At 34.7% G+C, this 27,506-nt stretch overlaps 5 protein-coding genes and 1 non-coding gene across 8 annotated transcripts; 4 read left to right on the top strand and 2 right to left on the bottom strand.

Annotated features, from left to right (window-relative positions):
• The first annotated feature begins 657 nt into the window (after positions 1-657).
• Positions 658-3,914, top strand: LOC100815998 (uncharacterized). Of its 2 annotated transcripts, none has more exons than XM_014767368.3 (5): positions 658-1,062; positions 1,180-1,318; positions 1,502-1,722; positions 2,802-2,975; positions 3,262-3,914. In XM_014767368.3, the coding sequence occupies exons 1-5, from the start codon at positions 901-903 to the stop codon at positions 3,307-3,309; spliced, it is 744 nt and encodes a 247-aa protein (XP_014622854.1). In that variant the 5' UTR covers positions 658-900; the 3' UTR covers positions 3,310-3,914. The 2 variants fall into 2 exon arrangements, with proteins under 2 accessions (XP_014622854.1, NP_001240896.1); NM_001253967.2 differs by having other exon boundaries at positions 722-1,062; positions 3,510-3,914.
• Positions 3,915-5,071: 1,157 nt separating this feature from the next.
• On the top strand, positions 5,072-13,854 carry LOC100798567 (chaperone protein DnaJ). The gene is made up of 11 exons (XM_003545753.5): positions 5,072-5,454; positions 5,646-5,714; positions 6,694-6,786; positions 7,034-7,155; positions 7,764-7,959; positions 8,759-8,934; positions 10,178-10,307; positions 10,978-11,138; positions 11,271-11,359; positions 11,592-11,712; positions 13,455-13,854. The coding sequence occupies exons 1-11, from the start codon at positions 5,176-5,178 to the stop codon at positions 13,498-13,500; spliced, it is 1,482 nt and encodes a 493-aa protein (XP_003545801.1). The 5' UTR covers positions 5,072-5,175; the 3' UTR covers positions 13,501-13,854.
• Positions 13,855-15,405: 1,551 nt separating this feature from the next.
• On the bottom strand, positions 15,406-15,952 carry LOC100527049 (uncharacterized). Its single transcript, NM_001250949.2, has 2 exons — positions 15,756-15,952; positions 15,406-15,683 (listed from the first exon to the last, which is right to left on the bottom strand). Exons 1-2 carry the CDS (start codon positions 15,927-15,929, stop codon positions 15,495-15,497), a joined length of 363 nt encoding a protein of 120 aa, NP_001237878.1. The 5' UTR covers positions 15,930-15,952; the 3' UTR covers positions 15,406-15,494.
• Positions 15,953-15,960: 8 nt separating this feature from the next.
• LOC100815799 (signal recognition particle 54 kDa protein 2) lies at positions 15,961-20,097 on the top strand. Its single transcript, XM_003545733.5, has 9 exons — positions 15,961-16,422; positions 16,528-16,627; positions 16,814-16,967; positions 17,941-18,091; positions 18,175-18,323; positions 18,717-18,817; positions 18,957-19,114; positions 19,292-19,406; positions 19,520-20,097. The coding sequence occupies exons 1-9, from the start codon at positions 16,192-16,194 to the stop codon at positions 19,858-19,860; spliced, it is 1,500 nt and encodes a 499-aa protein (XP_003545781.1). The 5' UTR covers positions 15,961-16,191; the 3' UTR covers positions 19,861-20,097.
• Positions 20,098-20,184: 87 nt separating this feature from the next.
• Positions 20,185-23,876, bottom strand: LOC102661173 (PX domain-containing protein EREL2). 2 transcript variants are annotated; one of them, XM_026125789.2, is made up of 6 exons: positions 23,590-23,876; positions 22,788-23,476; positions 22,301-22,464; positions 21,975-22,217; positions 21,384-21,739; positions 20,186-20,855 (listed from the first exon to the last, which is right to left on the bottom strand). In XM_026125789.2, the coding sequence occupies exons 1-3, from the start codon at positions 23,672-23,674 to the stop codon at positions 22,429-22,431; spliced, it is 810 nt and encodes a 269-aa protein (XP_025981574.1). In that variant the 5' UTR covers positions 23,675-23,876; the 3' UTR covers positions 20,186-20,855; positions 21,384-21,739; positions 21,975-22,217; positions 22,301-22,428. The 2 variants fall into 2 exon arrangements, with proteins under 2 accessions (XP_006597115.3, XP_025981574.1); XM_006597052.4 differs by having other exon boundaries at positions 20,185-21,739.
• Positions 23,877-26,591: 2,715 nt separating this feature from the next.
• Positions 26,592-26,742, top strand: MIR396F (microRNA MIR396f). Its single transcript, NR_048829.1, has one exon. It is a non-coding gene; the product is annotated as a microRNA MIR396f (primary transcript).
• The last annotated feature ends 764 nt before the right edge of the window (positions 26,743-27,506 follow it).

Genomic DNA, 27,506 nt, shown 5'->3' with positions numbered 1-27,506 from the left:
TATTTGCTATGAAATTTGAAAATAAAATTATACTATATTTTAGATTTTGTATGCAAAGATTATATGTCTCTTATATTTAATGAAAGAAAACAAATTTTGTATTGTAAAAAAGAAAAAAAAAACACTGCTCATGAATCTCCTTGACCCAATTCCCACTAGTAAAATACATCCCAACATCAATAATTAATGAATCAATAGTAAAGTATATGAGTATTATGATTCTTGTATTCTATTCGTTAATAAGAAGATAAAAAAAAAAACTTATACAGACTACGCATGTATTCACTTAGGATGTTAATCTTCTATACATGCATATTTAATCCATGTGGGCTTGATTTTTTTTTTTTTCCATTCCTACTACTTGGACTGAAAGTGTAAACTCAGAGTTAATTATTATCAAAACACATTTAGTAACTCAAATTAATGGACATATTTAAAACGTTAATAAATGTATAGTTTTAGGGTATAGTATTTTTTGAAATTCTTCCAGTCATTGTTTCAATATTCTTAATAAAGAATCTTAAAAGTACTACATTTATTTTTATTTTGATTATATTTGAGCTAGGAGGAAATATTAATTAATGCATCCATTTGTTTTATTAAATTAAACATTAAAAATATTAGGAGGATGACGTTACCACCGTTACGTTAGGAGCAGAAGTGGCCGTAACTTGTTTGTTGGGAACTTGACCTATCCAAGAGACGAATATCAACCAAACCCATTCATTAGGAATAAGGAATCCAATCCCCTTCTTCCTCGTTCCGCTCCTCCTTTGCATACATGGTTTGTGAGCAACCCTAATCCACCCCAACCCAACCCAACCCTATTGAATTGAATTGGGGGAAGAAGAACATTAGAAGAAGAAGAAGAAAAATCGGCACAATTGTTGTAATTGAACGATGTCTGCTGCGGTGTGCGGAAGCAAGAGATCTTTGTTCGAAGAGCTTCCCCCTTCTCCGCCAGTATCCAAGAGGCTCCGCTGTTCCTCCTCCCCTATTCGCCTCTCTCTCCCTTCCCTCATCGACCACCTTCGCTCTCTCTTCCCTCATATGGATGACCAGGTTTCAGTTTTGCTTTTCATTCTCTTGTTCTTTATTTTCATTCATTAATCATTAATTCATATTAACAATGAATTAAAAATCATTGCATTGCTATGCATGCTTCATTGTTTTTTTTAGGTCCTCGAGAGAGCGCTCCAAGAATGTGGCAATGACCTAGATGCTGCCATCAAGAGCCTCCACGGCCTCTGTTTGGGATCTGCTGATGATAATTCTCAAATTGCTCCACAACCTGACCTCCCTAATGTCGTCCACACAGGTTTCAATTTTAAGAGATCAGGGATCATCGATTTTCATTTATGGCTGAATTACATATATCATTCATAACCACGGGTTTTGAATTTCAGTTGGGTGTTCGTTTTGTGCTGTTGTCGGCTGTAATTTTCTTAATAACATTTAATAAAAAGGATTTTGGATGATTTGATTTTCAAATAACTTGCAGGCACGTTGGAAGAGAATGACGATGCTTCTGCTTCTGGGGATCAGCCCGCTTCCGGCAATTTTCCCGCCGATGGAGCAGAATGGATTGACTTGTTTGTTAGAGAGATGACGTGTGCTACTAGTGTTGATGATGCCAGGTCCCGTGCTGCTAGATTGCTCGAGGTTCTAGAGAAATCAATCACTGCACACGCAAGTTCCGGGGCAACAACGGCTCTTCAAAGGGTATTTGTTTGTGCTACAATCGCTTTTATTAACTGTACATAGTACATACCTTTAGAAGACTATCTTGTTGATTAGAATAGTTTGTGATGGACGTTAATGAGTTAGCCTGATACATCCACCTTTAAGGTTTGTATTAATCCTACCCGCCCTTACGTGTTCGCATCTTGCCTATAGCTATAAGTAAATGTTCTCAGTGCACAGCAACATAAACATGTGAGTCGTGATATATATGGGCAAGGAATTGTTGAACCAGCAGTTGGATGATTTTAATAACAAAGGTTTAAATACGTTACACAAAAAATGGGCACAACAAAACGGTTACCGTTACAGGATGATATTGTGGAGTGAAAAGAAATCGATTATTTTGGCCGTAACTAAACAGTGTTGCAGCTTTGAAAATGCCGTTCTGTCTGAGTCAGACATTTTTTCCCCAAAGTCCTGCTTCAAACTCGTAACCTTTGTAGTTTTCAGCTTCACCCTTCATCAAGATTCATGAGCATAGGTCCATCGTTCACCCACCAGGCCACTACTGTTTGCAACTTCCCAATCTCTGCTCAGCAGCTACTAATGTAGCTTTTGTGTGTTGAGGGAGGAGAAGAGTTGATTGTGTGTGTTATTTGGGTGGGTGAATGTGTGAGTTGGATGGTTGTGGTCATGTGCAGGAAGAGGATTATGGAAGTGGGAATTTGGAAACAGGGTTTTTTGACTCTGTGTGCATGAGTAGCATGTGTCCATGTGGGGTCAAGGGTTGGGGAATTTGGGCTGAATGGGTTGATCTCAACGTATGTGTGGTGAGAGTGAGATGTGTGGCTTTGTGGGGGTGGGAATTGGGAAAATATTAATAGGATGGGATTATTATATAATAGTGCATGAAATTTTAATATAATTGTGTTAAGGTGTGCACAATTCACATCGCATCGACCACAATCCGCATTGCAGAATCTATAATATCCATAATCACAAAAACCTTAACGTGACCGCAACTGCGATTGCAATTTAAAACCTTGTTAATAACTGAAGTTTAAGTTTTGAACTTGTAATAGTAGTTGTCGTAACTCATAAGAGGTTTTTACTTTCAGGAAAATTTGATGCTGAAGGAGCAAATTGAAGCGTTGACTAAGGAGAAAAATTGTTTTAAAAGTGCTTTCAGAATCCAACTTGAACGTCTTTCTGATTATGAGAATAAAAATCAAGAGTTGCAGCAGTTGAAGCAGTTGGTGTCTCAATATCAGGAGCAGATCAGAACTCTTGAGGTACTGCTTTATCCCAGTTTAGTTCATGATTAACTTTTTGATCAAAACATTTCAATGGTTCTTGTATTTGAGTTTATCTGCATAATTTTTTAATCCCCTCCCTCTCCAAAATGGAAGAGAAACAAAGGAAATGACATGAACGCTTTAACTGTTGAAATATTAGACTCAATGATGATGATTGTGGGGGATGCTGCCATGTACTCCTCCCCATGGGATTGAGGCTTGGTAGTAAATCCACTATCTACAATCAACCACAGGTCTAAGTGCGAGAATTTTCCTTTCACAGGTCATCTCCCAATTTCCTCCCTTTTGCCTGGCTGAGCTTGCACTGTAAAGAGGGCAGGGCCAATGCTGGGTTTATTGCATCTTAACATAAGAGAATACTTTATACTGCAACCTGTCCATTATTTCAGACAAAGGGATTAGTCTGTGGATGAAATTCTAAGATTAACAATCATCCACAATTTTTTTCTTTAGTCAAAAAAACTTTTTTGTACATGCTGATGAATGCTGTGCCTGTGGCTTTGTTGACAGGTGAATAACTATGCTTTGCGAATGCATTTGAATCAGGCACAACAGTACAACCCCTTTCCTGGGCGTTTCCCTCCCGATGCCTTCTAGGGCTTTCAGTGTGTAGAATATCATAATTGAGGCAGTAAAATAGCTGCATGTGGTTAATTGTCCCAAAGAAAAAAATACGTGTTGTTAAATTGTTGCAGTTTGTGTAGCTCCTGTAGGTCAAGGAATAGTAACTGTTCCCAGTTCAGGGGTGATTCGGACAGAGTTTGACATTACAGATAAAATTATTCGTCAGTTTATTCAATTATTTATTCCCCATTTTAGCATTGAGATTTGAGTGTACTGTAATTACTAAGAATGTTCAAGATCACTTTGATGTACCATCACAGCAGACTACTATAAATTATGTTTTATTTCCCAGTCTTGACTATTTTCGATTATCACTATGGCAGTGATTGTTCCATGCTATTATTTGATTAAGAAATGATTGAGTTTGAGCTTTGTGCATAATTTATTTATTTTTGCTGGGAAGTTAGTCTCACTGCGAAGTGTAGATGTTTATAACTTGAATAAGTTTGTTTTTCATAAAGAATACCTGTGATTTAGATTAAAAATAAATAAATCCAAAGATGATACGTGACGATTTCTCTCGGATCATGAGCTTTAGTACCATATAATATAATATACATAGTAGCCGAAAAGCCCAAAAGGCACTAGTCTTTCTTAGCCGAAAGGTCTTTCGGAGGTGGAGTTTAACGATCCATGTGAAGGATACTTTCAGTCTTTTTTTCTTATTATATACGAAATATAGTTATTTAGGCAAAAAAAAAATAACATGGATAAAATTATGTGATATAATGATGATGTATATTAAATCTTAAATAATTTAGACTTTATAAAGATCTATTTTAACAATATATGTTTATTTATATATTGTGCATTAAAATATCATATAGGAAAAAGTTTAGTCAATTATTAAATTATTATTATTTTAAATAATTTTGATTCATTTTTTATGAATATTTGATTCATTTTATAATAGCTTAAAATATAATGGCGTGATGGTTGAGTTTATTTTTATCATATTTTAAAATGTTGTTAAAAATATAATTTTACAAAGTTTAATATCTAATATCATTTCATTCTATTTGCTAAAAATATGAAAAGGTTAATTAAAGGAGAAGAGATAATTAAGATGAAATAATAAAAAAAATATTCCTTGACTAAAAAATATTTAAATTGAAATGGAATGACCGGCAAGACGAAAGATAATGTCTTTAAAATGTTTGACTTCAAAGTTTGAATGAAAATTTGCCTAAAAGTAAAGTCACTTCTGAAATGTTTGGAACCAATCAGGGTCGGGGTTAAAAAACAGTGAATCTACCTAAAATTAAGTCAAGTCAGAAACCCTTTCTAATGCTATTAAGTAAAACAAAAGAAAAAGAAAAAAAGTCCATTTAATAATTTTTTAATGTTTTACAATTTTTATAATTTTGAACCACACAGCTTATCTAGTGGGTCCCACGAGGTGTTTCCCTTTCTGGTTCGCAGCAAGGCCATAAAAGGTGCATGCACGCGCGCAGAGGCAGAGTGGGTAAAGTAAAATCATGAAGTGTTCTTCCTTGCACTTGCTCTCTTCTCGTTCTTAGTTATCATTCATTCCTTTCGATTTCAACATTCAATGGCCGTTACAACACTCTCTCTGCTCCCACCCTCCACTCGTCCCTGCTTCTGCGGCACCGTCCATCTCCGCTCCCACAACAGCTTCCTTTCCATCCATTCTACTTCTTCTTCTTCCTTTCTTTCCTTCTCCTCAATTTCAATTCCCAACCACTCTCCCACGCGCCGTCCCTTCCACACTGTCCTCGCCTCTTCCTCCGACTACTATTCCACTCTCGGAGTCCCCAAATCCGCCACCGGCAAGGAAATCAAAGCCGCCTATCGAAGGTTAGCTCGTCAGGTACTGTCTAATTTCATCCGTTGCCTCTTCTTTATTTAAATTCATTACGATTCTGAACTTGATTCTAAGAATCAAATTAGAAGTTGAAAAGTAATTTGAGTGGTTATTTCTGTTTTTGGAATTTGAACTATGCAATGCACCTAAAAGCATATTCGGACTGATTTTGTGTTCATCCGTGGTTTTCTCTGCAGTACCATCCTGACGTGAATAAGGAGCCCGGGGCAACTGAAAAGTTCAAAGAGATTAGTGCTGCCTATGAGGTATGCATTGAAACTACATTGCTCTGCTCACTCTGATATTATGTTAATTGTTAAGTCTTCTTTACAGGACGACCTGTATCTTTATGTATGCATGTTTAGCATCACTTTCAAAAGCTTGTTAAATGAATGTATGTTTTGTTTAGGGTCCTGGCACGTGTGCTGTTTTTCTTAGTCTTTTAGTTTTGTGTAAAACATTGGAGGTGTTACATAGGCTTTGGTCCATGATTAACTTTAATCATTTGTTGTTTGAATCTAATCAGCTGCCTTGGGCTAGATCCATTTTTTTTTTAATTCTAAGGTTTTCTTGTTGGAATACATGCTTGCCTTTAAAATATTTCCATCCTTTTTCTCTCATTTTTGTAGTTGAATATGACAGCCAATATAAAACATCATTGGGGCGTGAAAATAAAGGATAAAACTTAGATGCAATTTCTCAGGTACTCTTGGTGTTGTTCTCCAACTAGAATTGGAATTTCACTTCGGTAACATATGTTCACCTTTAATGCAAACCTTTATTATGCAAATTATTGAAATGGAATTCCAGTACCAAAAGTACATAAAGAATTGCTTCTAAGTTTTCTCCACGAAGAAGAATGGGCTATTATTCTAAAATATCTCATTTTTTTTTTTTAAAGATGACAGATAAAATCACAACAGATGTCACATTTTAAAGCATAGATAAGCAAAAGTGATTTCCACCAAGTCATAGGTGTGTATTGTGTAGTTCAAACTTACATTCTTATTTATTTATTTATTCGTTTACTATTTTATGTTCTGTGTCTTAAAGGACTCAACATCAATAGTTTTGTGATATTATTTACTTGTTACTCTCAACTGGGTTGGTGGAAATATCTGAGACTCCTACTTTATTCTGAAACAATGGCATCAACCAGTCTTTGTAGTCATACAATTGAATGTACAGTTTTTTAAATTATATTTGTGATATTAGTTTTTGAATTCTGAATTACAACACTGTCAGGTGCTATCAGATGATAAAAAGAGGGCCTTATATGATCAATATGGTGAGGCAGGAGTTAAGAGTGCGGTCGGAGGAGGATCAAGTGCCTATACGGTATTCAATATATATTTTTTTTGGTATATAAGTTTTGGGAGCAATACATATTTGAAAGGATGATATAAAGTTCACTGGTCAGCAGAATTAGTGGTTAATATATTGAGAACTCCAATGCACATATGTTGTCTTATTTTTTGGGAAAAAAAATGAAATGTATGGCAATAGAAGTTGTATTTTACTTTATCCACTCTTCTTTTGCTCCTTCTCCAAGGTAGATTTATATTTAACAATCTTTTTCTTGCAGACAAATCCATTTGATTTATTTGAGACATTTTTTGGGCCAAGCATGGGTGGCTTTGGTGGCATGGATCCAACTGGATTTGGAACTCGTCGTCGTAGTACCGTTACTAAGGGTGAAGACATTCGGTGAGTTGTGGATAGTTGGTTATTTTTGTTTGGCTATGTTATTCAGGTGAATGATTACTATGTTTAGCTAGTTAAAATAAATATTGCTAGTGTTTGAAAACCTTGGCACAGTTTGGATAAGCTTCTCTAGAAATATTTATAGGAAAAGAAAATAAGAAGAAAAAATACACAAAACTTTTTCCGTTAAAATCCCTTTATCCACCGCAACTTTTTTATGTTTTTTTTTTTGTCTAACTTCTCAAAAAGTTGAGTGCATAAGTTATTTTTAATTTTTACGAGAAGTTTGGGCTCTTATTCTAAATGATTTTTTGAATATTTAGTTTTTGCTTGAGGCTCAATGGACATTGTTTGATTAATATAGCTGTCCTAATTAACTTACCAACCCCCTAATTAACCAACTAATTAATATAATTGTCTTAACTCCTAACAACATAAAGTATTAATATGGGGAAAATTTTAAGCAATAACTTTCTCCAATTATTATTTTATGATCGGGAATTCTAATATCTAATATTTTATATTTTATCCTATCATATTAATTCTGCATTCAGAGCATGTGACTTGACAGTTCTATATATGAAAATATTACATCTTTCAAATGTCAACAGGTATAATTTTTCCTTGGAGTTTTCTGAGGCAATTTTTGGAAAAGAGAAAGAATTCGAGCTTTCTCATTTGGAAACATGTGAAGTCTGTACCGGTACTGGAGCAAAGATAGGCTCCAAGATGAGAGTATGTTCAACTTGTGGTGGGAGGGGTCAGGTGATGAGGACTGAACAAACACCTTTTGGGTTGTTCTCACAGGTAATTTGAGTTCTTTGCCTGATGGGTCTGGATATTCCCCCCCTTGTAGTTTTGCTATGAAATTGATTGCCACCCTGGTAATTTCTGAACACAAATCTCATTTGCTGCGTGAAATGACTCTGGAAGAAACAAGTAAAGCACTGACCTGTAACGTATGTTCCTGGTCCCTGAACCAAAAAACAGAAAAGGATAAAAGTAAATCTACCAATGAATTTATTTTAGTGAGTCATATTCTTTAGTTCTGATATCATTGTTTTGTTTTGACTTAAATTCTCTGAAATTTGAGTTCAGTGTCATGAAAAACATTTGATGATTAACTTTTTGATTAAAAAAATGCTTGCTGAGTAATTCACAACAGAGATTGTACCTTTCTACGTTAATGCATTTCTTGAGTAAGTATGTAATGATCAATTTGGAAATCTGTGTTGAGAAATTGACTTGTACTGCTTGGTTTGATTTCTTTTGTGATGCCATGCACACAGTGCAGAACAAAAAATAAAAGGGTTTGTTGTGGTCAGAAAATTGATATGCTGATCCGTGTCTTCCAAATAAGTTTCTTCATTGGGCAGACATTCTGCTTGTCCCTTTGTAATTTTCCATTTCTTTTCATGAATTGTAGACATCCTCTGCTTTACTTTTGGGAATAATTGATTTATATCCTCATCAATTTGCTTATATTACTTCATCACTTATCTGTTCATCTTCATTTTATACACAGTTTTCTTTCACAAGGTAAAAACCTTGTACTTTTCTTATTCTTGAGAGTACTATTCTAATCTAATATATTTTTCAATATTAGGTTTCAGTATGTCCAAACTGTGGAGGGGATGGTGAAGTCATATCTGAATATTGCCGTAAATGCAACGGTGAAGGACGAATACGGGTTAAGAAAAATATTAAAGTTAAAGTTCCTCCTGGTGTTAGCTCAGGCAGTATTCTAAGAGTTACAGGGGAGGGTGATGCTGGACCAAGAGGGTATGCTGTCTTTATATTAATATCTAATCTCTTCTCATTGTGAAAGTCTTTGGCCAACTATTGAATAAAAGTTATATTGAGATTGTGTGTTTTGCTTTTATTGTAAATGCAACATGGTATAGATGCTTCCATCCATTAGTAAGTTTTTCTTGCTCTCTGATGAAGGAAGGAAGGATATTTCAAAGTAAAAGGAGCATTAGTATCTGTCCTCCTTAATCTAAAGTAAAATATATAAGCAAAGACTTCCTAGTATAAGAGCATCCCAGTCCCAATCCGTGAAAAATCCTGTGTTAGAACAAATCCAGTCCTGGCCTCCAAGGACAAATGTCCCATCAAAGCTTGAGTATTCATCCATAGTAAATGGCACTGAAGGGTTGGATATAAAGAACTCTACCATACAGCCTACTCCAAATGTAAATAGCTAATGGGAAATGTATGTACAGAGAGCAACACATCAGGTATAAACTATGCTCCTAACATATCTATTAGAAATGGTCCAGGTCTTTTATTCTCAAAAAGTTAACTCAAGGGAGGAGAATTGCCCAAGTCTTACAAGGTGTATTTTGTCCATATTCCTAATTGGACATCTTAACACCTCCTGCTCATGCCCAAAATTAGACATTTGGAGCATGACGTTTGCAAGATTGGACATTTGCAAATAGCCCAAAGTTTGCAGGATTGGACATCTTTGGGTGACCCAAGATAAAGAATTGATATGTCCTGATACCAGATTCGGAATGGATTGGGTTTGGGGCTAACTCATTCTTAAAAGCTTGCTCAAGTGATGAGGATGGTACAAATCTTATAAGGAGTATTTTGACCATATCCCTAAGCCAATATGAAACATCTTAACTGTAACCAATTAAGAGAAATGAATTTTGATTTTCTTTGTTATGATATTATTGTCGACCTTTTTCTTTGTTCTGGTCTTTAAGTTTAAATTTCTTGCTTTTTTTTTTGGAATCATGGAGAAAAGGAGTTGAGAGAAGTATCTATCAATCTTCAAATTTTTTGAAAAGAAGGTCAAAGATATCGAGATAAGAAAATTTTTTCCAAGCATCTCTTCTAATTATTTTATGCATGCTGGGAAACCAATTTGTATCCTTTCATGTTCAACCCCAATAGAGGGCATAATGATCCTTTCTTTAAATGGAAAGGGTTTACTTGTATGTGAATTCAGAGTCAGACTATTTTACTATTCAATTATATGATTTAGAAGTGGCTATTTATCTTGTCATAACAGGGGTCCTCCAGGAGATCTTTACGTATATCTTGATGTGCAAGAGATACCTGGAATTCAAAGAGATGACATTAATCTCGTCTCAATGTTATCAATCAGTTATCTAGATGCTATACGGGGGGCTGTTGTGAAGGTAAATTAATTTAGTCAGAATTCATGCTTTGAGCTTGAGTGTTTTTTTGGATCATTTCGTATCAGCTGCAATTGTACTTTTATGCCTCTTAATTTCAGTGGCAATATTATCATCCCTGAAGTTTTCATTGTTATCCATGTCACCATGTATAAAACTTGACACTTGGCATAGTGTTTGCTAATCCCTGGTATTCCATTGAACCCTTGGCCTTAAAATATTCTTTTTTGCAATAATAATCTTCGCATATAATGGTAATGGAATGATACTCATTCATATCTTCCTTTGGATGAAAACTATGGCATGATAGATATATATGGAGGAGTTTATGTATCTTTCTTATGTTCAACAACACTTTGTTGTTCCACCAGCTAGTAATTTTGTTGCCTTGTGAGTGTCACATGAAAGTTAGAATTGATGTCACCAAGTGATATTTTTGCTAACATGTTTGGCTAATAAGATTTTGTATGACTGAATATATAGTCTTCCCTTATTTATATTTTGAGATTTTTTTACTTTTTAGTATTGTGAATGTTAAAGTAACAAGGTTTAATATTTTCTGGACATTTTACCCTTTTTCCCTTGGCCTTTTGTATTCTGATAAATCAATGCTGGTGTGACTTGTTAACTTGTGCCCTCACCATTGATGGATTGAATTTTGGCATCTAAACAGGTAAAGACAGTTGAAGGCATTTCGGAACTACAAATACCTGCTGGTACCCAGCCTGGAGATGTCCTCGTCCTTGCCAGAAAAGGTGTACCAAAATTAAATAAACCATCAATACGTGGTGACCACTTATTTACAGTTAAAGTTACAATACCAAAAAGGATTAGGTAATGAGTGGTTTTATAATTCTGATTCTGATTTTGTTTCTGTGTTGCCCCCCATATGTATTGTTCTTTGTCCATATGTTATGAATATGTATCAGAAGTTTGATATCAATTGACTCTGCATTGCATCTTCAGTACAAAGGAGCGTGAGTTGATTGAAGAACTTGCTACTCTAGGTGACGCAAGCAGACGTTCAAAATCCCGTCCCAGGACTCACTCTTCCGGTAGGTGGCTTTTTTATTATTAACATACCTGTTAGTTCTTGTCCCCTCCCTCTCCCCCAATCTATAGGAACTTTTAGTCATTTGACAACTTTAATCTTTTATATAACATGACATTTGGTTAGGTCTTTGCGACGCATTTTCTAGTTGCAATGGAGAAATCTTACAATGCAATGAGTAGATACTATATATATTTGAGTTGTGAACCACTGAACCATATTTTTACCTTCTGCAGGAGGTGGTACGGAAAGTCCTACAGCTCAAAAGGATGAAAGTCCAACAGCAACAGTCGAAGAAAAAACTGAAAAATCAGAAGATGAAAACGATGTATGGAATAAATTGAAGGACTTTGCTGGGTAATGATTTTCTCATATTTTATTTTATTTTTATTTGTTTTTCATAAATGTGTAGAGAGGGCCTTCAATTTTCATAAATTGGAAACTTTAGTTCCGACTTAAATAGCTAATTTCTGCAGAGCAACACTCCTCTTTTTATGGTATAAAAACAATTAAAATAAAGCAGTTCAGTTTTAGTAGCATGAATTAAAGAATCTTCAATATACCATGAGCTCTTAAAAGAGGACTTATAATTCTGTCTTAAATAAGTTTTAGCACATATTATGCTCTTTCATCCTTATCAATTTCTTTAAGTACTCTAGTGCTATTTTTCCAAGTATGAATTGATTCTTAGAAGTAGTCTATTGTGGGAGAGCCAATTAAGTCCCCCACAATGGGAAAGAAATTGTAGCCGTGGAAAGTTTGTGTTTCTTGGGATAAGTGTTGGACTACCATAGACCTATCCACACCAGATTTTTTTATTTTTTTAAAAAAAGAGATCTCCTTCGGTCGCAAGTTCGATCTGTCTCCTTCTCCTCGTTGGCACCATCACACTCCTTCTCGTCAGCGCCGTCACTCTCATCCTCACTGGCGCCGTCACCTTAGTCTGGTTCTACAATGGCTTCTATGTCCTCGACAACAACTTGCAGATCTGGATTAACCTTCGCCGCCCTCCTCCAACCACTGTACATGTGTGTTTTTTTTCTCAGATATAGTTGTTCTTGATGTATGTTTTCTCAGATCCGTTCGTGTGTGAGTTTTTGATTTGTATATCAATTATGGGTTGAACGGTTAGGGAAGCAACTGTGACAGAGAGACATGGTGGTGCGAATTCAGACAGCCACTATCAAAGCGTTAGTCTCACGGTGGAGTATGTCTATGACGACGGAAGTTGTTGTTGGTGAGACGTGTGGGGTGGCATCACTATCAGTGGTGGTTGGGTGAGGGAAGGAGAAGGAAAGGAACGATCGGAGAGAGGTTGTTGAGGGAAGAACTCCGTTGCCGCCATCGCGGAAGTCGTTGTCAGTGATGGTTGGGTGAGTCGTCATTGTCATCGGTGGCAGAGGGAGAGGAGTGGATGCGGTGGCAGAGGTGGAGGAGGAAGGCGACGACGGTGTCGAGGAGAAGAAACGGAGATGGTGAGAGGGAGATTGGAAGAAGGGATGTTTTTTCTTTTTTTTAAAAAAAAATCCAGTATAGGCAAATCTATGGTGAAACTACACTTATTTAGAAAAAAATTCCTATCTTCTTGATTCTTATTACATGGGTGTCTTTTTCATTGAGTCGATACATTAGAATGGAGATTGTAGCTACTGTGTGTTCGGATTTCTGGTGGAGAGTTACATAAGTACGTTTGATAGTAAAAATAGTTTGAGGTCACATTTGGTTATTCCTCAAAAGTATGTTCGAGAGTAAATTTTTGCCTTGAAACTTTGGGAGAAATAAGACTTAAGATACTTTTGCAAATTCAGTTTGTAAACTTGTTTGACTCGAAGATAAGTTTACAAACTTATGTTGATGCTTTTTATTATTGTTCAGACTTCAGAGTCCTCAAATGGTTTGACAAGAAAATAAATGTTAAACTGGACTTGTTTATCTTTGCAAATTGATAGATTGTTTTAGATGCGCAGTTTATTGTAACTTTATAGGATGCTAAGTTACCAAAAATAATTTGTACTCATCCTACTATTAGATTGGAATTTTCCTCATTGTTTTGTTCATGTGTCAAGTTGACTGAAACTTACCACCACTGAAACTTGCAGATCTGTGGCAAATGGAGCTTTAAAGTGGTTTAAAGATAATCTCTAGTCCCATGGGGTTGTTGGGTGGAGCAGAATCTTCAAGATGTAGTTTACCTAATGTGGGTTAGAGTTCTCATGATTCCAACAGTTACTGGAAGGAAAGGGACTAATGCAGACATTTTCTTGAAATGCTTTAACTGAATTTTTAGCTACTCAGCAAAATCAAACAAGTAGTGATGCAGATTCTTTTATTTGTTTTTGATTTGTAAATTTTGACACCAATCGATTTATACAGAATAACTTGTTCAAGGATCTACAAATTGTACTCCATGAGCAGGTTGCACTAAGAGAAAGCTACTGTATACCTGGTAGGAATTCTAACCTCTTCTATACAAGTGAATTACCTAAAATTTAGTTGTTATTGAGTGAATCCTTGTTTTTTTATTTGTTTTTTTTATTAGTTCCACTCTTTGCGTAGTTTTTATTTTTATTTTTTATTTTATATTTTATAATGAACTGAAAGTGATCTAGTAAACTGTTAAATCAGTCTCAATATTCAGACTTTGAAAAATGAGATAATTAAATTTTAGTAGGGAGCCATCAATTTGAACTGTGACTAAAGTGATTTCAGTTATTTTTTGGTCCTGATTTTAGAATGATTATTTAATTTCAAAGTAACTGATGATTGTCAAATTACAGACTAAATTAATTGACCTTATAAATAATAGGGGCTAAGTTAACTAGTATTTAAGGATTAAATTGATTAACGAGTGTTGTATTTAAAGATTAAACTTTCCTTTTTCATAATCTTAGCAATTAACAATTGATGCTTATACTTTGAGAGACTAATTGATACACTGATTCAAAGTGATCTTTTTTTTTTATAAAGGAATTCAAAATATCAATTTAATTTGTTTATACATTGATTCAAAGTGATCTAAAGAAGATTGAACTTGTCTTTTTTTTTTTTTCATATTAGCAATTAAAAATTGATATTTATAATTTGAGTGACTAGTTTGGTATATTGATTAAAAGTGATTTCATATCCTTTAGGTGTAAAATTAGTTCTTTCACACGACCACAAGTTAAAGTTTGCTTTCAAGTGTTCACGTTTTATAACAATTAAAACTTTTTCTAAAAAGGTTTCGTAGGGACAAAAAGTGTTTCTATAAAAATTACGAACATGTTTGAAAAATTAGTAGAGTAATAAAAAGCCTTTTATTTTAAATAATAAATAAAATTTTAGAAATTATGGTGAAAAATATCCAATTATATTTCTCACCTTGTTTTTTTATTTTTTATTTTACTCGCAACCCATTTAATATTTTGAAAGCAAAATTAGCTATTGCAAATAATTTTATACTTTCTTTAATAATTTATTATAAAATAATTCAAACAAAGTAAATCATATTAAACTTACTTTTCAGTTTATACATTTAAACATAAAATTTATTCTATATAATCTAGTATAACAAACTAAGTATAATAATAATTACTATAATTAGAACACTTGACTTTTATGGGAGATTGGGATATCTCATAAGCTTTTGATGGCTCTTTTAGGGGAATCGAACTCAAATTTTTTTTCAAACTAAGATCGAAACTCAGGTTCTCTATCAAACTCAGGGCGTGTATTATCAACTGAACTCCTGTGATTAAGTATAAATTAATTACCGGCCAAAAAAAGTATAAATTAATTATTAAAACCATTTTTATTTTAGTATTATTACAGTTGGCTTAATAGTCCATGATAGAGCTACGTAATTTACTCCAAAAGGAGCAAACCAAACATTTTTATCAGTTGTCAGTTTGGTCGCTCGGCCAACAGAAAAAAAAAAACCCTGATTTGACGTAAATATTTGGCAAATCAAAGATAAATTGTCCTAACGAAAAATTTAAAAATAGTATGTTAACTGCAATTTGATATCACTAATAACCCGAGCTAGGAAATTAACGAGCTAAAACTTGATTTGTTTGAAAAGATGTCCGATTCTGAGAAATAATGGAGACATAGTAGAACGAATTTGATGATCTGGATTGTAAATAAAAAAAAGGTTGGTATTATGGGTTTGTACGACTTTCCTTGATCAAAAGAAAAACAGCAACAAGCACAGGAGTTAGAATGAGGAGCAGAGCCAGCACAAGGTTCGGAGTCGTTATCTCAGGGAATAGAGCACTGCCGTACTTGATTGCAGCCCCACCCGCAAAAGAACCCGCCACTAGTTTTCCCACGTACACTAGATCCTCCTCCTGTTTTACATCATTAGCACTAAATTCATTTATACGATAATAAATAAAATAAATAAATTGGGTCGATTTTACTTGCGAAGAGGCCGTTTTAGGGTCCCAAGCGCGAGCAACAACAGAAGAAGACCCAGTGAAGCGAGTTGACTTTGGGATTTGGAGGAACAAGGGCGTGTTTGGTATTGCTGGGTTAACTCTCTGACACAAAACCCTCCAACTCCAACCTATCTCTGATGAGGATGAGATTGCCATTTCTTTCTTTTGATTCTTTTTCCTCACCACAAAACCAAACATCATCATCTAATAACGCACTTGACATGGGTTACAAAATTAAGGCCCAATACGACTCAAGGCCCATTACGGGTTTTTGCTTTTCCCCCCTCCCCATTATGCCCCGCTCATTTTACCGGCGGTGGAATAGAAAGACCAATATTCTGAATCTGAAACTGAGACTGAAACCTTCGTGTTCGTGTTGCATATCCAAACCCTAATTTGGAAATTGAATTTTTGCAAGATGGTTCTGGCGGAGTTAGGTGGGAGCATTTCGCGTGCTCTCCAGCAGATGAGCAACGCGACGGTGATCGACGAGAAGGTGCTCAACGATTGCCTCAACGTCATCACTCGCGCTCTTCTTCAATCCGATGTTCAGTTCAAGCTCGTCCGCGACCTGCAGACCAACATCAAGAACATTGTCAACCTCGACGATCTCGCTGCAGGCCACAACAAACGCAGGATCATCCAACAAGTACTTTTTATCGTTTCGATTAATTAATATATAAATGGAGATATGTTTGTTTGTTTGTTTGTTATTGCTTATGCATGCTCTTGATTATTCTATTCTAATTTGTAGGCCGTGTTTAACGAACTCTGCAAAATTCTGGACCCTGGGAAGCCCTCTTTCACTCCCAAAAAGGGCAAAACAAGTGTTGTCATGTTTGTTGGTTTGCAAGGTCTGTTCCCATGTTTGCATTCTCTCGTATTCTTTATGCTCCGTTTTGTTATGTCCTCATCGTTTATGCATTATCCTTAGTAATATGTAGCATTTCTCAGCTTTTGTTCTGTTCTTTTTAAACAAACAATAAAAAAATAGTTTATTATTATTGATAGTTACTTATATGCTTTTTAAATGAATCCAGGTTCTGGAAAAACCACAACGTGTACAAAATATGCATATTATCATCAGAAGAAAGGCTGGAAGCCGGCTCTAGTATGTGCAGATACATTCAGAGCTGGTGCATTTGATCAATTGAAGCAAAATGCAACTAAAGCTAAGATCCCTTTCTATGGAAGGTAGGTGGTGCTTGCTTGTTGGCATTTATTGTTGGTTAGTATTTATTGTATGTAGGCACTGATATAGTGCTGTTGCCTTATTGATGAAGAATTTGGTGGTGGAGATAGTCAGACTAAATTGTAGATTAATGTTTTGTGGTTAGTTATGCAACATACATCCCCCCTGGTGACAAAATCACGGTTATAGATGTTGATGAGCACAACTGCTGTTTTATTTCTGTATGACTTGTGTGGTTGCTGCTTATAGTTTTTATGTTAATTCTGAAACTACCAAGATGAATAATATTCCAAGGGATATGGCTGGTTCTTTCTTAAGATTTACTTCTAGAAGAATGATCTGTTGTTGTAGAATGGTGTTTTGGAAGAATTTTTCTTTATATTGGGTAATGCATCCCCCATACCTTCGCATAGCAAAGAGCCTCTGGGCAATGGGGTACGAAGTTATTGGGTAATGCATCCCAAGCTTACTACTTACCTATGTTATTTTAGTAACTGTTAATTGAGGACAAGGTTAGATCAATGGTGATTGATGAACAAAACCAACTTAACAATTTCTAGTCTGAGGCATGTAATTGCTGGCCCATTAAAAAAGAGGGGGAAAAACAAAAGGAAATAAAAAAAAAATTACGGACAAAGAAATTGCTGGTCCATTATAAATACATGGGCAATTTGGAAGATATCATATTACCACCACATAGCAAACTTATCATTTTCTCTCTCCCCCACAGGATATCTGTTTAGTCTTATCTTATGATTTCACATTTCCTTTTCTTATCTTTGTTTTTTGAAAGGGCTCATCCATATTGAACCACTTTTTATTCTTATTATAAGTCCTTGAAGATGAGCTTTGACTATGATATGCTGTGCTTAATATTATTTGTCTGTGGAACCTTCTATATCAGTTGCATTTCCATTGTCCTTGATTTCTATGCGTAAGTAATTATTGCATTGTTGTGCCCCCATTTCTCTACAGTTATATGGAATCCGATCCAGTAAAAATTGCCGTGGAAGGTGTGGAGAGATTCAAGAAAGAAAACTGTGATCTTATAATTGTTGATACTAGTGGGAGGCACAAACAAGAAGCTGCTCTTTTTGAAGAAATGCGCCAAGTTTCGGAAGCAACGGTATTTCCCCTTGTTGCTATATGTGTTTGATATTTATTTCCAAAATCTATTAAATGCTAATACATTTTATTTGTGTTTTTCAGAAACCAGATCTTGTTATATTTGTTATGGATAGCAGTATTGGTCAGGCTGCTTTTGATCAAGCCCAAGCATTTAAGCAGAGTGTTGCAGTTGGAGCTGTAATTGTTACCAAAATGGATGGCCATGCAAAAGGTGGTGGTGCTCTTAGTGCGTAAGTGTTATAAGGATAATTGCATATTATTTACTATTAAGTATCAACTTTTGCAACTATGAACAAATGCAGTTAACAGCTAGTAATCTTACGTGCAAATGAACACTGTTGAAATGAATACACGAATTTAAGTGTTACGGTGTTACTAGTATAATGAACTTGTCTAGCATTCATAAATGCAAGTGCATTGTAAATTTTGTAACGTAAATTTTAACTACCCTTGTGATTTAAATCTTTCATTTACGCAACAAAAATTAAAATTTACATCATCTAAAGGATTTGGAAATTAATATTATAAATGGATGTGTTTGTATATATTTTTGTCTGTATTTAATGTGTAAATTTGTGTTGTGTGGTTTGGATACCTTACTCTTATTAATTTTATATGTGCAGTGTTGCAGCAACGAAGAGTCCTGTCATATTCATTGGAACTGGAGAACATATGGACGAGTTTGAAGTTTTTGATGTTAAGCCATTTGTCAGTCGTCTATTAGGTGTGTATTTATTATTATTATTATTATTATTTATTTTCATCTCATTCATTACATTATTATTTATCAGGAACATGCTATGGATGTCCAAGTTCCTAAAAATATTTAATCTTTAGTCGTTTCAAATGGCTTTTTAAACTAGGAATGGGTGACTGGTCTGGTTTTATGGACAAAATTCAGGAAGTCGTTCCTATGGATCAACAACCTGAACTACTTCAGAAGCTGTCAGAAGGAAACTTCACCTTGAGGATTATGTATGAGCAGTTTCAGAACATACTTAAGATGGGTCCTATCGGCCAGGTTATTACTTTTTACCTTATTGTATTAAGTGTTCAATTGATTTGTTTTTCTTGATACATTCACATTTGATGTGCCATACAGAGATACACTAATAAGTGTTTCTTTGGTTGTTGCTATATAATCACCTAATAATGGCTGCTATTTCATTTGAACTAATTTCTTGGTTGATTTATGTAGGTGTTTTCTATGCTTCCCGGATTTAGTGCCGAATTAATGCCAAAAGGCCGTGAGAAAGAAAGCCAGGCAAAAATCAAGCGTTACATGACAATGATGGATTCAATGACAAACGAAGGCAAGCATTATGTTCTGATTGTTGTGAAGATGAACTTTATGCATACATGATTCAGGTCCTCATTGGAATTACATACCCTCACATGCTAACCTTTAATTGCTAATACGTTTCAGAGTTGGATAGTTCAAACCCCAAGCTCATGAATGAGTCACGAATGATGCGGATAGCTCGAGGTGCAGGTCGTCAAATTAGGGAAGTGATGGAGATGTTGGAAGAGTACAAACGTCTTGCAAAGATATGGAGCAAAATGAAAGGGCTTAAAATACCAAAAAAAGGTGATATGAGTGCCCTATCCCGAAATATGAATGCCCAACACATGAGCAAAGTCCTCCCTCCTCAGATGCTGAAGCAAATCGGTGGCATGGGCGGGTTACAAAACTTGATGAAGCAGATGGGATCTGCCAAAGACATGATGGGAATGGGAGGAATGTTTGGTGGTGGTGGTGGTGATTAGTTGATTGGCTTATGAGCTGAGGATTATTCCAGACCACAGTCACTGTCATTATTGTGTTTTACTACTAGATTCGACTGAGCAGGTTATGCAGTTCAATTGGCGTTAGAGTGCCATCTGAAATAGCCGCAATGGGTGCAAGTGTCTCTTTTTGTAAAATTAAATTCTTTTTCCCTTTTTGTGTATATTTACTTATTTAGTATTCAGAGAAATCAAGTGATCAAGTAATCTTATTCGAAATTTTCATAGTCTAGTAACATTAGAAACAAAAGCTATATTCCTCGGATCATGCTTGTCTCGTTTTGGATTCAGCTCCAGCTAGAATGTTTCATTTAATTCTAGCAGACAGCTTAAGCACTGTTACTGCTAGGAGCTAGTTCTATTTCTGTTTGTTTCTTTTTCTACATGATAAAAAAAAAAATTGCTTTTTTTTTATATATATATTGATTGATGGAAGAGGCGAGGAGGTTTATATTCAAGGTATTAGATTTGTGGATTACAATTGATTGGTATGATGTGTTAGCCGCAATGACTCCAACTAACTATTCATATCAATTTTGGCGGAACAATAAACGCTTGAAATCAGCTAAAGAAAACAAGCAGGGAACTTTTCGTTTTTTTGGTTCACTGACACTGAAATCAGCTCGCCAAGAATGGCAGTGAAACCATAAGGGTGCAAAAATTTATAGACCATAATTAACAGAGAAGTAACTCAGTAATAGATACACGGTGTAGTATTGAACATGCTATCATTCTAAGAACTTGCTTAGGACAGTTTGTTGGAAATGGATCTCTTCCCCGTCCTCTTCAGAATTGATATTTGCATTTAGAGCACAACGAATAACAGAATTGATTTGTTTCCTTAAACTGGCATTGTCAACAAACATATTCGCCAACATCCTCAATTCATCATAAGTTTTCCAAGTGTTTCTGTGGTTATATCTCGGGTCTCTTCTACAGCAACAGCATCCTCTACATCTTTTTGCTAAGAGCTGTGCCTGTTCCCATATTTGCAGACAGCATGTAACCAAAACAGTGGGTAGAGAGGGCAGTAAATAGAAGGCTATATAGGGCAGCATAGTAAAACATAGTATAACCAATGACAATTGCTAAGTGCACTTTCAGAATCCTGTCTTTTTATTGACATAATCAATTTGACAGGACTCTTCATTCACACGCAAAGTATCATAAATTCATACGGACACCAAAAGCATATTGCACGTAAACCAAAGCCATTGTATTACTCTGGAAGATCCATCACTTCGCGTGGCTCTCATGGAAACAGATGCCAATGAAAATAATAATGGATAAACAATGGAGAGTAAGTCCAATGGTGGAGCTACAAACTAAGTTAGAGTAGGGAGTAAAGAGGAGAAAATGATACGGAGTATTTTTTTAAAATAAATCACACCTATTTAATAAGAGGGAATAAAACATCAAGAGAGGGACTCAATTGTAATTAGTTAAGGGTAGTTAGAATAACAAACTTTCCCCGGCTGGGAAGCTGCGATTGGAGGGGTAGTTACCCATTGGTAGAGGTTGACCAGCTTGATTCAGTTTTTGATTAGAAATTTTGTAAAGAACACTTGTATCTTCATTTCCTTTCTAACAAAGATTCGGATGTCATTCCTTCATTGGCTTCCCTACTCTTCTCTGTAATGTAATTCTTCCCGTCTTCTCCTAGATTTACCTTAACAAGTGGTATCAGCCTGTAACCTTAAGCGTGACCAGCCTTGGCGGATGCTACACGGAATCGTGTTTTCAAACGTGAAATTGAAGATTGCGTGGAAAATCGTCTCAGTTCCAAGATTGATGAAAGATTCATGGAGATGGCAGCTTCGATGCAGCAAACTCTTCACGATCCCCTCACGCAGTCGGTAGCCTTGTCAATTTTAAATTTGTGTGAGAAAAAAAAAGTAAGATTCTAGAAGGAACTAGTCAAAATAGATTAATTGCATCTGCTCACCCCCTTCCTACTCTTAAACTCATGGAATCAGTCAATTTGATAGTTTCCTAGTCTAAATGTGTGTGTGTGTGTGTGTATATATATATATATATATATATATATATAATCATTAGTGCTAGTTGCAACATCCAAGAACCAGAAGGGACCATACCTCCAAATCTAACTTCTCCTTCATCAATTCACTTAGCTGCTGTTTCAGTTCTAACTCAGAACTTCTAAGGGATTTTACCTCCTTTATCAGAACCTTCATATCTGTCTTTGATTTCATCTCAAACTCATCATGATGTTTTTGCAAGTGCTTAAGTTGTTCTCTGGCTACATCTAGCTCTTGCTGCAACATTTGCTTCTCCTGAATGACAGATTCTTTCGTAGATTCTGCTAGCAGCCTTTCATCCTAAAACATTATAACTTTTCACTAAAAGCCCACCAAAATGCAATGATAAGAGATGCTAGTTAATGTAAATTATCACAAAAAACCTCTTCCAACTTCAATTTCATTTCTGTCTCAGGCATTTCCTCCGAAGTTCCTCCATATCCCACTGCATTTGTGTAAACCCTTCCTTTTCAGTTAAAACAGCCAGCTGCATGTTTTCTCGGCAGTTCAGTCAAGTTGTTTCAAGTTCAACTTCCAAATCTTTGACCTACAATTAGAACATATAATATAAAAAAGCCCAATAAGACATCATCATTTCTTGTCATTTTTCCAACATGAATTTCTGACTTTCTAATGGCAATACGCTGAATATGAACCACAGGCACATAACTAAATCTATGGCATGGCATTTGATTCTAGGTTTTAAGAACTGGGAACAATTGAACAAACAATCTGCCAAGGAAAAACGCCATACAGGTAGTGAATATTTATCCTAACTATATTTAGTGAAACAAATAAAGCAAGTGGCAAATGAAAAATTCTATTTCAAAATTCAATAATAAATGAAAAATCTTAAACATACACGGATACCTTTGTCACAAGATATTGTCTTGCAGCCATTTCTTGATTCAATCTTGCTATAAGATCTTCAACATCAGCTTTTGTAGTCACCAATCTCTGTTTCTGGGTATTAAGAATTTTCTTCAATTTGTGCTGCTCATCCAATGGAAAAGTAAAAAATAAATCTGAGTTTCTTGAGGCTTCATGGCTCCCCGCAAGGCTATGCAAAGCATCCTGAACCAAAGTGGTTGTAGTTAAATTAGATGTTTCGGTATTCCTTAGAGAACTTAAGTCACTTGTAATGTTTTCTGTTGACAGTCTCTTAACATGAGCATTCAAGTTATAATCTTGTACAGCAGGTGTAAACTCAGTTCCATCTAGGTGAATAGCTATAGCATCAGCAGTATACCCAGTGACTTTGTCTGTAATATTATCCTTATAAACGAAGTTTTCACTGGATGTGGCACAATGAACATTCGTTTCAGTTGGATTAATTAAGCCATGTTCCAATGTTGAATTATCCATGATTTGATCAGAACAGTTATCCTTTCCATGTTGTGGTGTTCCCAGCTCAGAAACTTCATTGTTACCAGGAACTATTGCTGCAGATGAACCGTGAGCTTTTACAGAACCAGGTGAGTTATCTTGGATCATATGTGACGGTGTGGTAGCATTAGCAGATGCTTCATCCGAAACATGCTCATTCACATCATGGAATGCTGGAAAATATCAGCAGCAAAATCATACTCTTCCAAATAATGAAGAATTATTTGAGACATAAAACAACAGAATGTAGTTATGTTTAGGTTTACGAGGAAAATAGAAAACATACATGATCTAGCAGCAGCTTCTAGCTCAAGAAACATTGCCACCGGGGCACTTCTTGATACATCAACGTCCGGTAACAACTTCTCCATCCAATCTGCTAATAAACGGCGCCGTTTGGAAAGAGGCCATCGTCGTATTGGTAGGAACGATGATTGTAACTGAAATTAGGGTCCAAGACCGGTACTCCCGGACCCACCACTGCATATGCATCCTTTCTGCTTTGCTGCAACTTCAACCTCAACTGTAACTACTAACCATCCAAAACTTCAAACTTCCAAGTTTTTATTATTACATCAATTTTTTTTTCTGGAGGAGATTACATAGAAAGTATTAAACGCACTTGTATAAAATAATAAATACATATTATAATTACTTTATTTGTATTAAATAATAAATATATTATTATTTAATTAAATTACACACTTTAAAATATTTTGATTATTTTAATTTAAAATATTCTTTGTTATCCTAATTATAATGTCAGCAATAAATTAACATGAGTAAAAAACATTAAAAAAGTTTTAAGAATCTAAAATAACAGGAAATTTGTAATGACCAAGAATAAATAGAATCAAAACTCAATTATTTAATATCTTTATATTAGTTTTTTGTTGTTTTAGATTATGCCGGTTTATTATGCATAAAAGAAAATGTGTATATATAAAAATTATTATAATTTTAAAAGTATAATTTAAATTTGATGGCTTAAATACATTTTTCATTATCTAAAATTTGCAAAATTCGAATTTCGTCCTGGAAAATTCGATAAGGCCATTCAGTGAAAGATTGAGAATGATGTTATTACTAGATTTTGGGTGAATAGGTGGGTAGGAGAAGACTCATATCAAAACATTTTTTTTAGATTGTTTTTGAATTCGAAGAAAAAGGGGAAGTGATAAGTAATATGGGTTGTTGGGTTGATAACAAGTGGGTGTGAGATTTTAAGTGGTCTGAGTGAGAGAGGAATTTGATTGATGAACTTCACTCTTTATTAGAGTTGGCTAGCATCAATTTGACTGGGGAGGATGATTGGTTGTGGTTGGAAGATGAATCAACCTTATCTACTGTCAAATCTTCGTATTTGGTTGTATGACATGAGAATTGGTTCTTGTGAGGTGGAGGTTTTCAAAAAGCTTTGGCAAATCCATATACCACCAAAAGTGTCATTCTTGTTGTGGAGAATATTGTTAGATAGGATCCCTACAAAAAAGACAAATACAACTGCAAGATCATGAGCATGTGTGCGTTTTTTTCAATGTGAGTGTGCAAGATACATCCTACTTGTTTTCCAATTGCTCGGTATCTCATGATATTTGGAAAAGGTGGTACAATTTTTCAGGAACCCAATAAGATTAAGATTCATACCCTGCTTATTAGATTGTTATGTTCTTATGGGTTTGTATCTTGCTCTATGCGGCTGTATGTTAGTATAGATTAAGATTTCATATCTTGCTGTATGAATTTAATTGGTTTCTCATATTGGGTAGGGTGGCTAGTAGGAGGATGAGACCGCTAATATGGCTCCGAATGTTATATTTATTTTATGTTTTTTTACCAGCACTTGTTGTGCTTTTAATTAGTGAAGTATTATTCTAGATAAAAATAAAATAAAATTATAATTTTTCATTTTTTTAGACTAAAATTTAGATATCTGAACTTACCTAGTAACTAATGTAAAAAATGTTCCATTTACTTTGGTGATTTGCATAATTAATATAAAAAATTATCATATTATAATTAAATCTTATTCCGATAAAAAAAATGACATATTATAATTTTATAAAAATAAAAAAAAATTGCAGGACAAAATTGAACTTTGTCTTCACATTGACGAAAAAATATTTCCTCGTTAAATTTATAACATAGGTGTAAATAATTTATTAATAATATAAATTTATTTATACTTTTTGCTTATCCTTTAAATATTTTCTTGATTTGTGGTACCGACGAGATCAATAGAGTCATAGAGGGAAATTGATGGTTGACCTCACCCCTGAATTGAACCAGGATTGCCTCATGTCTATTAAATACCCTCAGGCCTGTTACCGTTCAGAATTGCAATATGTGTTCTCTGATTATATATCTATATCATTTATGAGGGTTTACTACACTTTAAAAATAAAAATGATATTGAATAATCAAAATAAGGGTGATTAAACGGGTTCATCCTTCTCATCTCATTTGTATTTCATATATGATTTCAAAGTGTTAATCTGTCTTATTTTTGTCCGGTTAACGAATTGATTCGTCGTTCCGTTCAAACAAAAATATTAAATAAAAATTTTAAATATATTTTAGTTAATTTTATTTTCTATAAATAAATAATAAATGCTTACTAAAAATCAAATGTATTATTTTAAATTTTGAATAATTATTTATTTAAATAAAAAATTAATTAATACAAATTAATAAATATATGTATAAAATTTCAAAATAAATATAAAAATTATTTTTTAATAAAAAAATGAGTTGACAGCTTCGTCCATCTCACTTTTCTTTCAACCCATTCTTTAACAAACCAAAAAATAAGTGAATTTAAAGGTTGAAAACTTCAATCTAACTCGAAAAAAGACCAAAAAGATTGACTAGAGACGGGTCCATCTTGTTTTAGCACCCCTCGTCAAGTCATTATAACAAAAACACGTATCACGTAGGTAAGAATCTGAACATTATTATTTTTTTAAGAGACTCTTCATTTTTGTTCTTGAATTGAGATCGTTATGGTTGCTTCACGTTAACATGAAAATCAATCCGATCCAGCCTTTGGGACACTCACAAGAAAAGCGTGGCATACTTTAAGTTTTGGGCTGATGTTGCAGTAGTAAACTTGTGAATTAACTGTGGCTGGCTGCACCTTTCAAATTGCAATGCAGCCCCACTGTCCCTGATCCTGATCTTATCTTTTATATGATGTTGAAATGTTGATTGCTTATCTACAGCAAGCTCAAAGGGTCTTCCTCCTCTCTCCTTTCCACTCCTCTAACTCAATTCATTCTGCTATATATTTAGCTTCTTCAGCATTTCAACTTCCATGCTTGCTTGAACAAGTCCTGTTATGCTTTTCCACAGCTTTCTTGAACTTCTTATGCCTAATGCAGCTATTGATGTGGCATTGAAGTTTAAGAAAAATGTGGAAAAACATGTCAAATCTAGGACTTAATTGGTTATAAGAACTTACACAGTACACCTTTTTTTTTCTCACAGCATATGTCGCGGACAAAGGTCTCACTGTGTCAATATGAAGACTTTGTTGATAAATCATTTGTAAATATCTTTATAAGTATTCTTTGAATCTTGAGATATATACTGATCCATCCATGTCAAAAAAAAAATTTCATCACACAGAAAAGCCATAGCATATGCCACATAGGACTTGGTGTCTTGGTTGTAACATCCAAAGCCAAAGCCTTGTGTACGTTGAGTATGCTACTGCTCCTCCCTTTTTTCTTTTCTTTTTCTAACAATGGTTCTTCAGATTATATATTGTTTTCATGATGTATAGTCTGGCTCTGACCTGGTTATATATAGAGTCATATGCAACCTTTCTGTATATTAATTTATTTTTTTGCACTGTTTCAATGTTGTCTATTTAAAGTTTTGTTGTACGCGGCAATGTTTTTTGGTAATTCACTGAGTAGCAAATTCTCCAGTGACCAACGTTAAATCTTAAATTGAAAGTAATGATACACAGTGAAGCAGAAGAATAGTTGATTTTAAAAGTTTTTTTTAATCAAAATCTTGAATCGCGCGTTCAGTTTAACAAGATATCTTACAATGTCAACGAATTAGTCGTGAGGTACCCGAAAACAGAAAATAGTTTGGAAATAAGGCACAATAATAAAAAAAATAAAATCTACCAGCACACAATCAAGCAGTGGATAAACAAAAGCAACGTGTGAATAAAATTTGCAAAACTCGTTC

This window comes from Glycine max, chromosome 15 (assembly GCF_000004515.6).
Source record: "Glycine max cultivar Williams 82 chromosome 15, Glycine_max_v4.0, whole genome shotgun sequence".
Lineage (NCBI taxonomy): Eukaryota > Viridiplantae > Streptophyta > Magnoliopsida > Fabales > Fabaceae > Glycine > Glycine max.
This window is presented reverse-complemented; position numbering and strand designations above follow the sequence as displayed.

Coding starts and splice junctions, on each gene's coding strand:
- LOC100527049 (NM_001250949.2), bottom strand. CDS start 15,929: ATGGCAATCTCATCCTCATCAGAGATAGGTTGGAGTTGGAGGGTTTTG. Junction 15,684..15,755: donor CTAAAACGGCCTCTTCGCAA/GTAAAATCGACC, acceptor GATGTAAAACAG/GAGGAGGATCTAGTGTACGT.
- LOC102661173 (XM_006597052.4), bottom strand. CDS start 23,674: ATGGAGAAGTTGTTACCGGACGTTGATGTATCAAGAAGTGCCCCGGTG. Junction 23,477..23,589: donor AGAAGCTGCTGCTAGATCAT/GTATGTTTTCTA, acceptor GATATTTTCCAG/CATTCCATGATGTGAATGAG. Junction 22,465..22,787: donor GACAATATCTTGTGACAAAG/GTATCCGTGTAT, acceptor TTCTAATTGTAG/GTCAAAGATTTGGAAGTTGA.
- LOC100815799 (XM_003545733.5), top strand. CDS start 16,192: ATGGTTCTGGCGGAGTTAGGTGGGAGCATTTCGCGTGCTCTCCAGCAG. Junction 18,092..18,174: donor GCCAAGTTTCGGAAGCAACG/GTATTTCCCCTT, acceptor TGTGTTTTTCAG/AAACCAGATCTTGTTATATT. Junction 18,818..18,956: donor ATTTGTCAGTCGTCTATTAG/GTGTGTATTTAT, acceptor TTTTTAAACTAG/GAATGGGTGACTGGTCTGGT.
- LOC100798567 (XM_003545753.5), top strand. CDS start 5,176: ATGGCCGTTACAACACTCTCTCTGCTCCCACCCTCCACTCGTCCCTGC. Junction 7,156..7,763: donor ACTAAGGGTGAAGACATTCG/GTGAGTTGTGGA, acceptor AAATGTCAACAG/GTATAATTTTTCCTTGGAGT. Junction 7,960..8,758: donor CTTTTGGGTTGTTCTCACAG/GTAATTTGAGTT, acceptor TTTCAATATTAG/GTTTCAGTATGTCCAAACTG.
- LOC100815998 (NM_001253967.2), top strand. CDS start 901: ATGTCTGCTGCGGTGTGCGGAAGCAAGAGATCTTTGTTCGAAGAGCTT. Junction 1,063..1,179: donor TCCCTCATATGGATGACCAG/GTTTCAGTTTTG, acceptor TGTTTTTTTTAG/GTCCTCGAGAGAGCGCTCCA. Junction 1,723..2,801: donor CAACAACGGCTCTTCAAAGG/GTATTTGTTTGT, acceptor TTTTACTTTCAG/GAAAATTTGATGCTGAAGGA.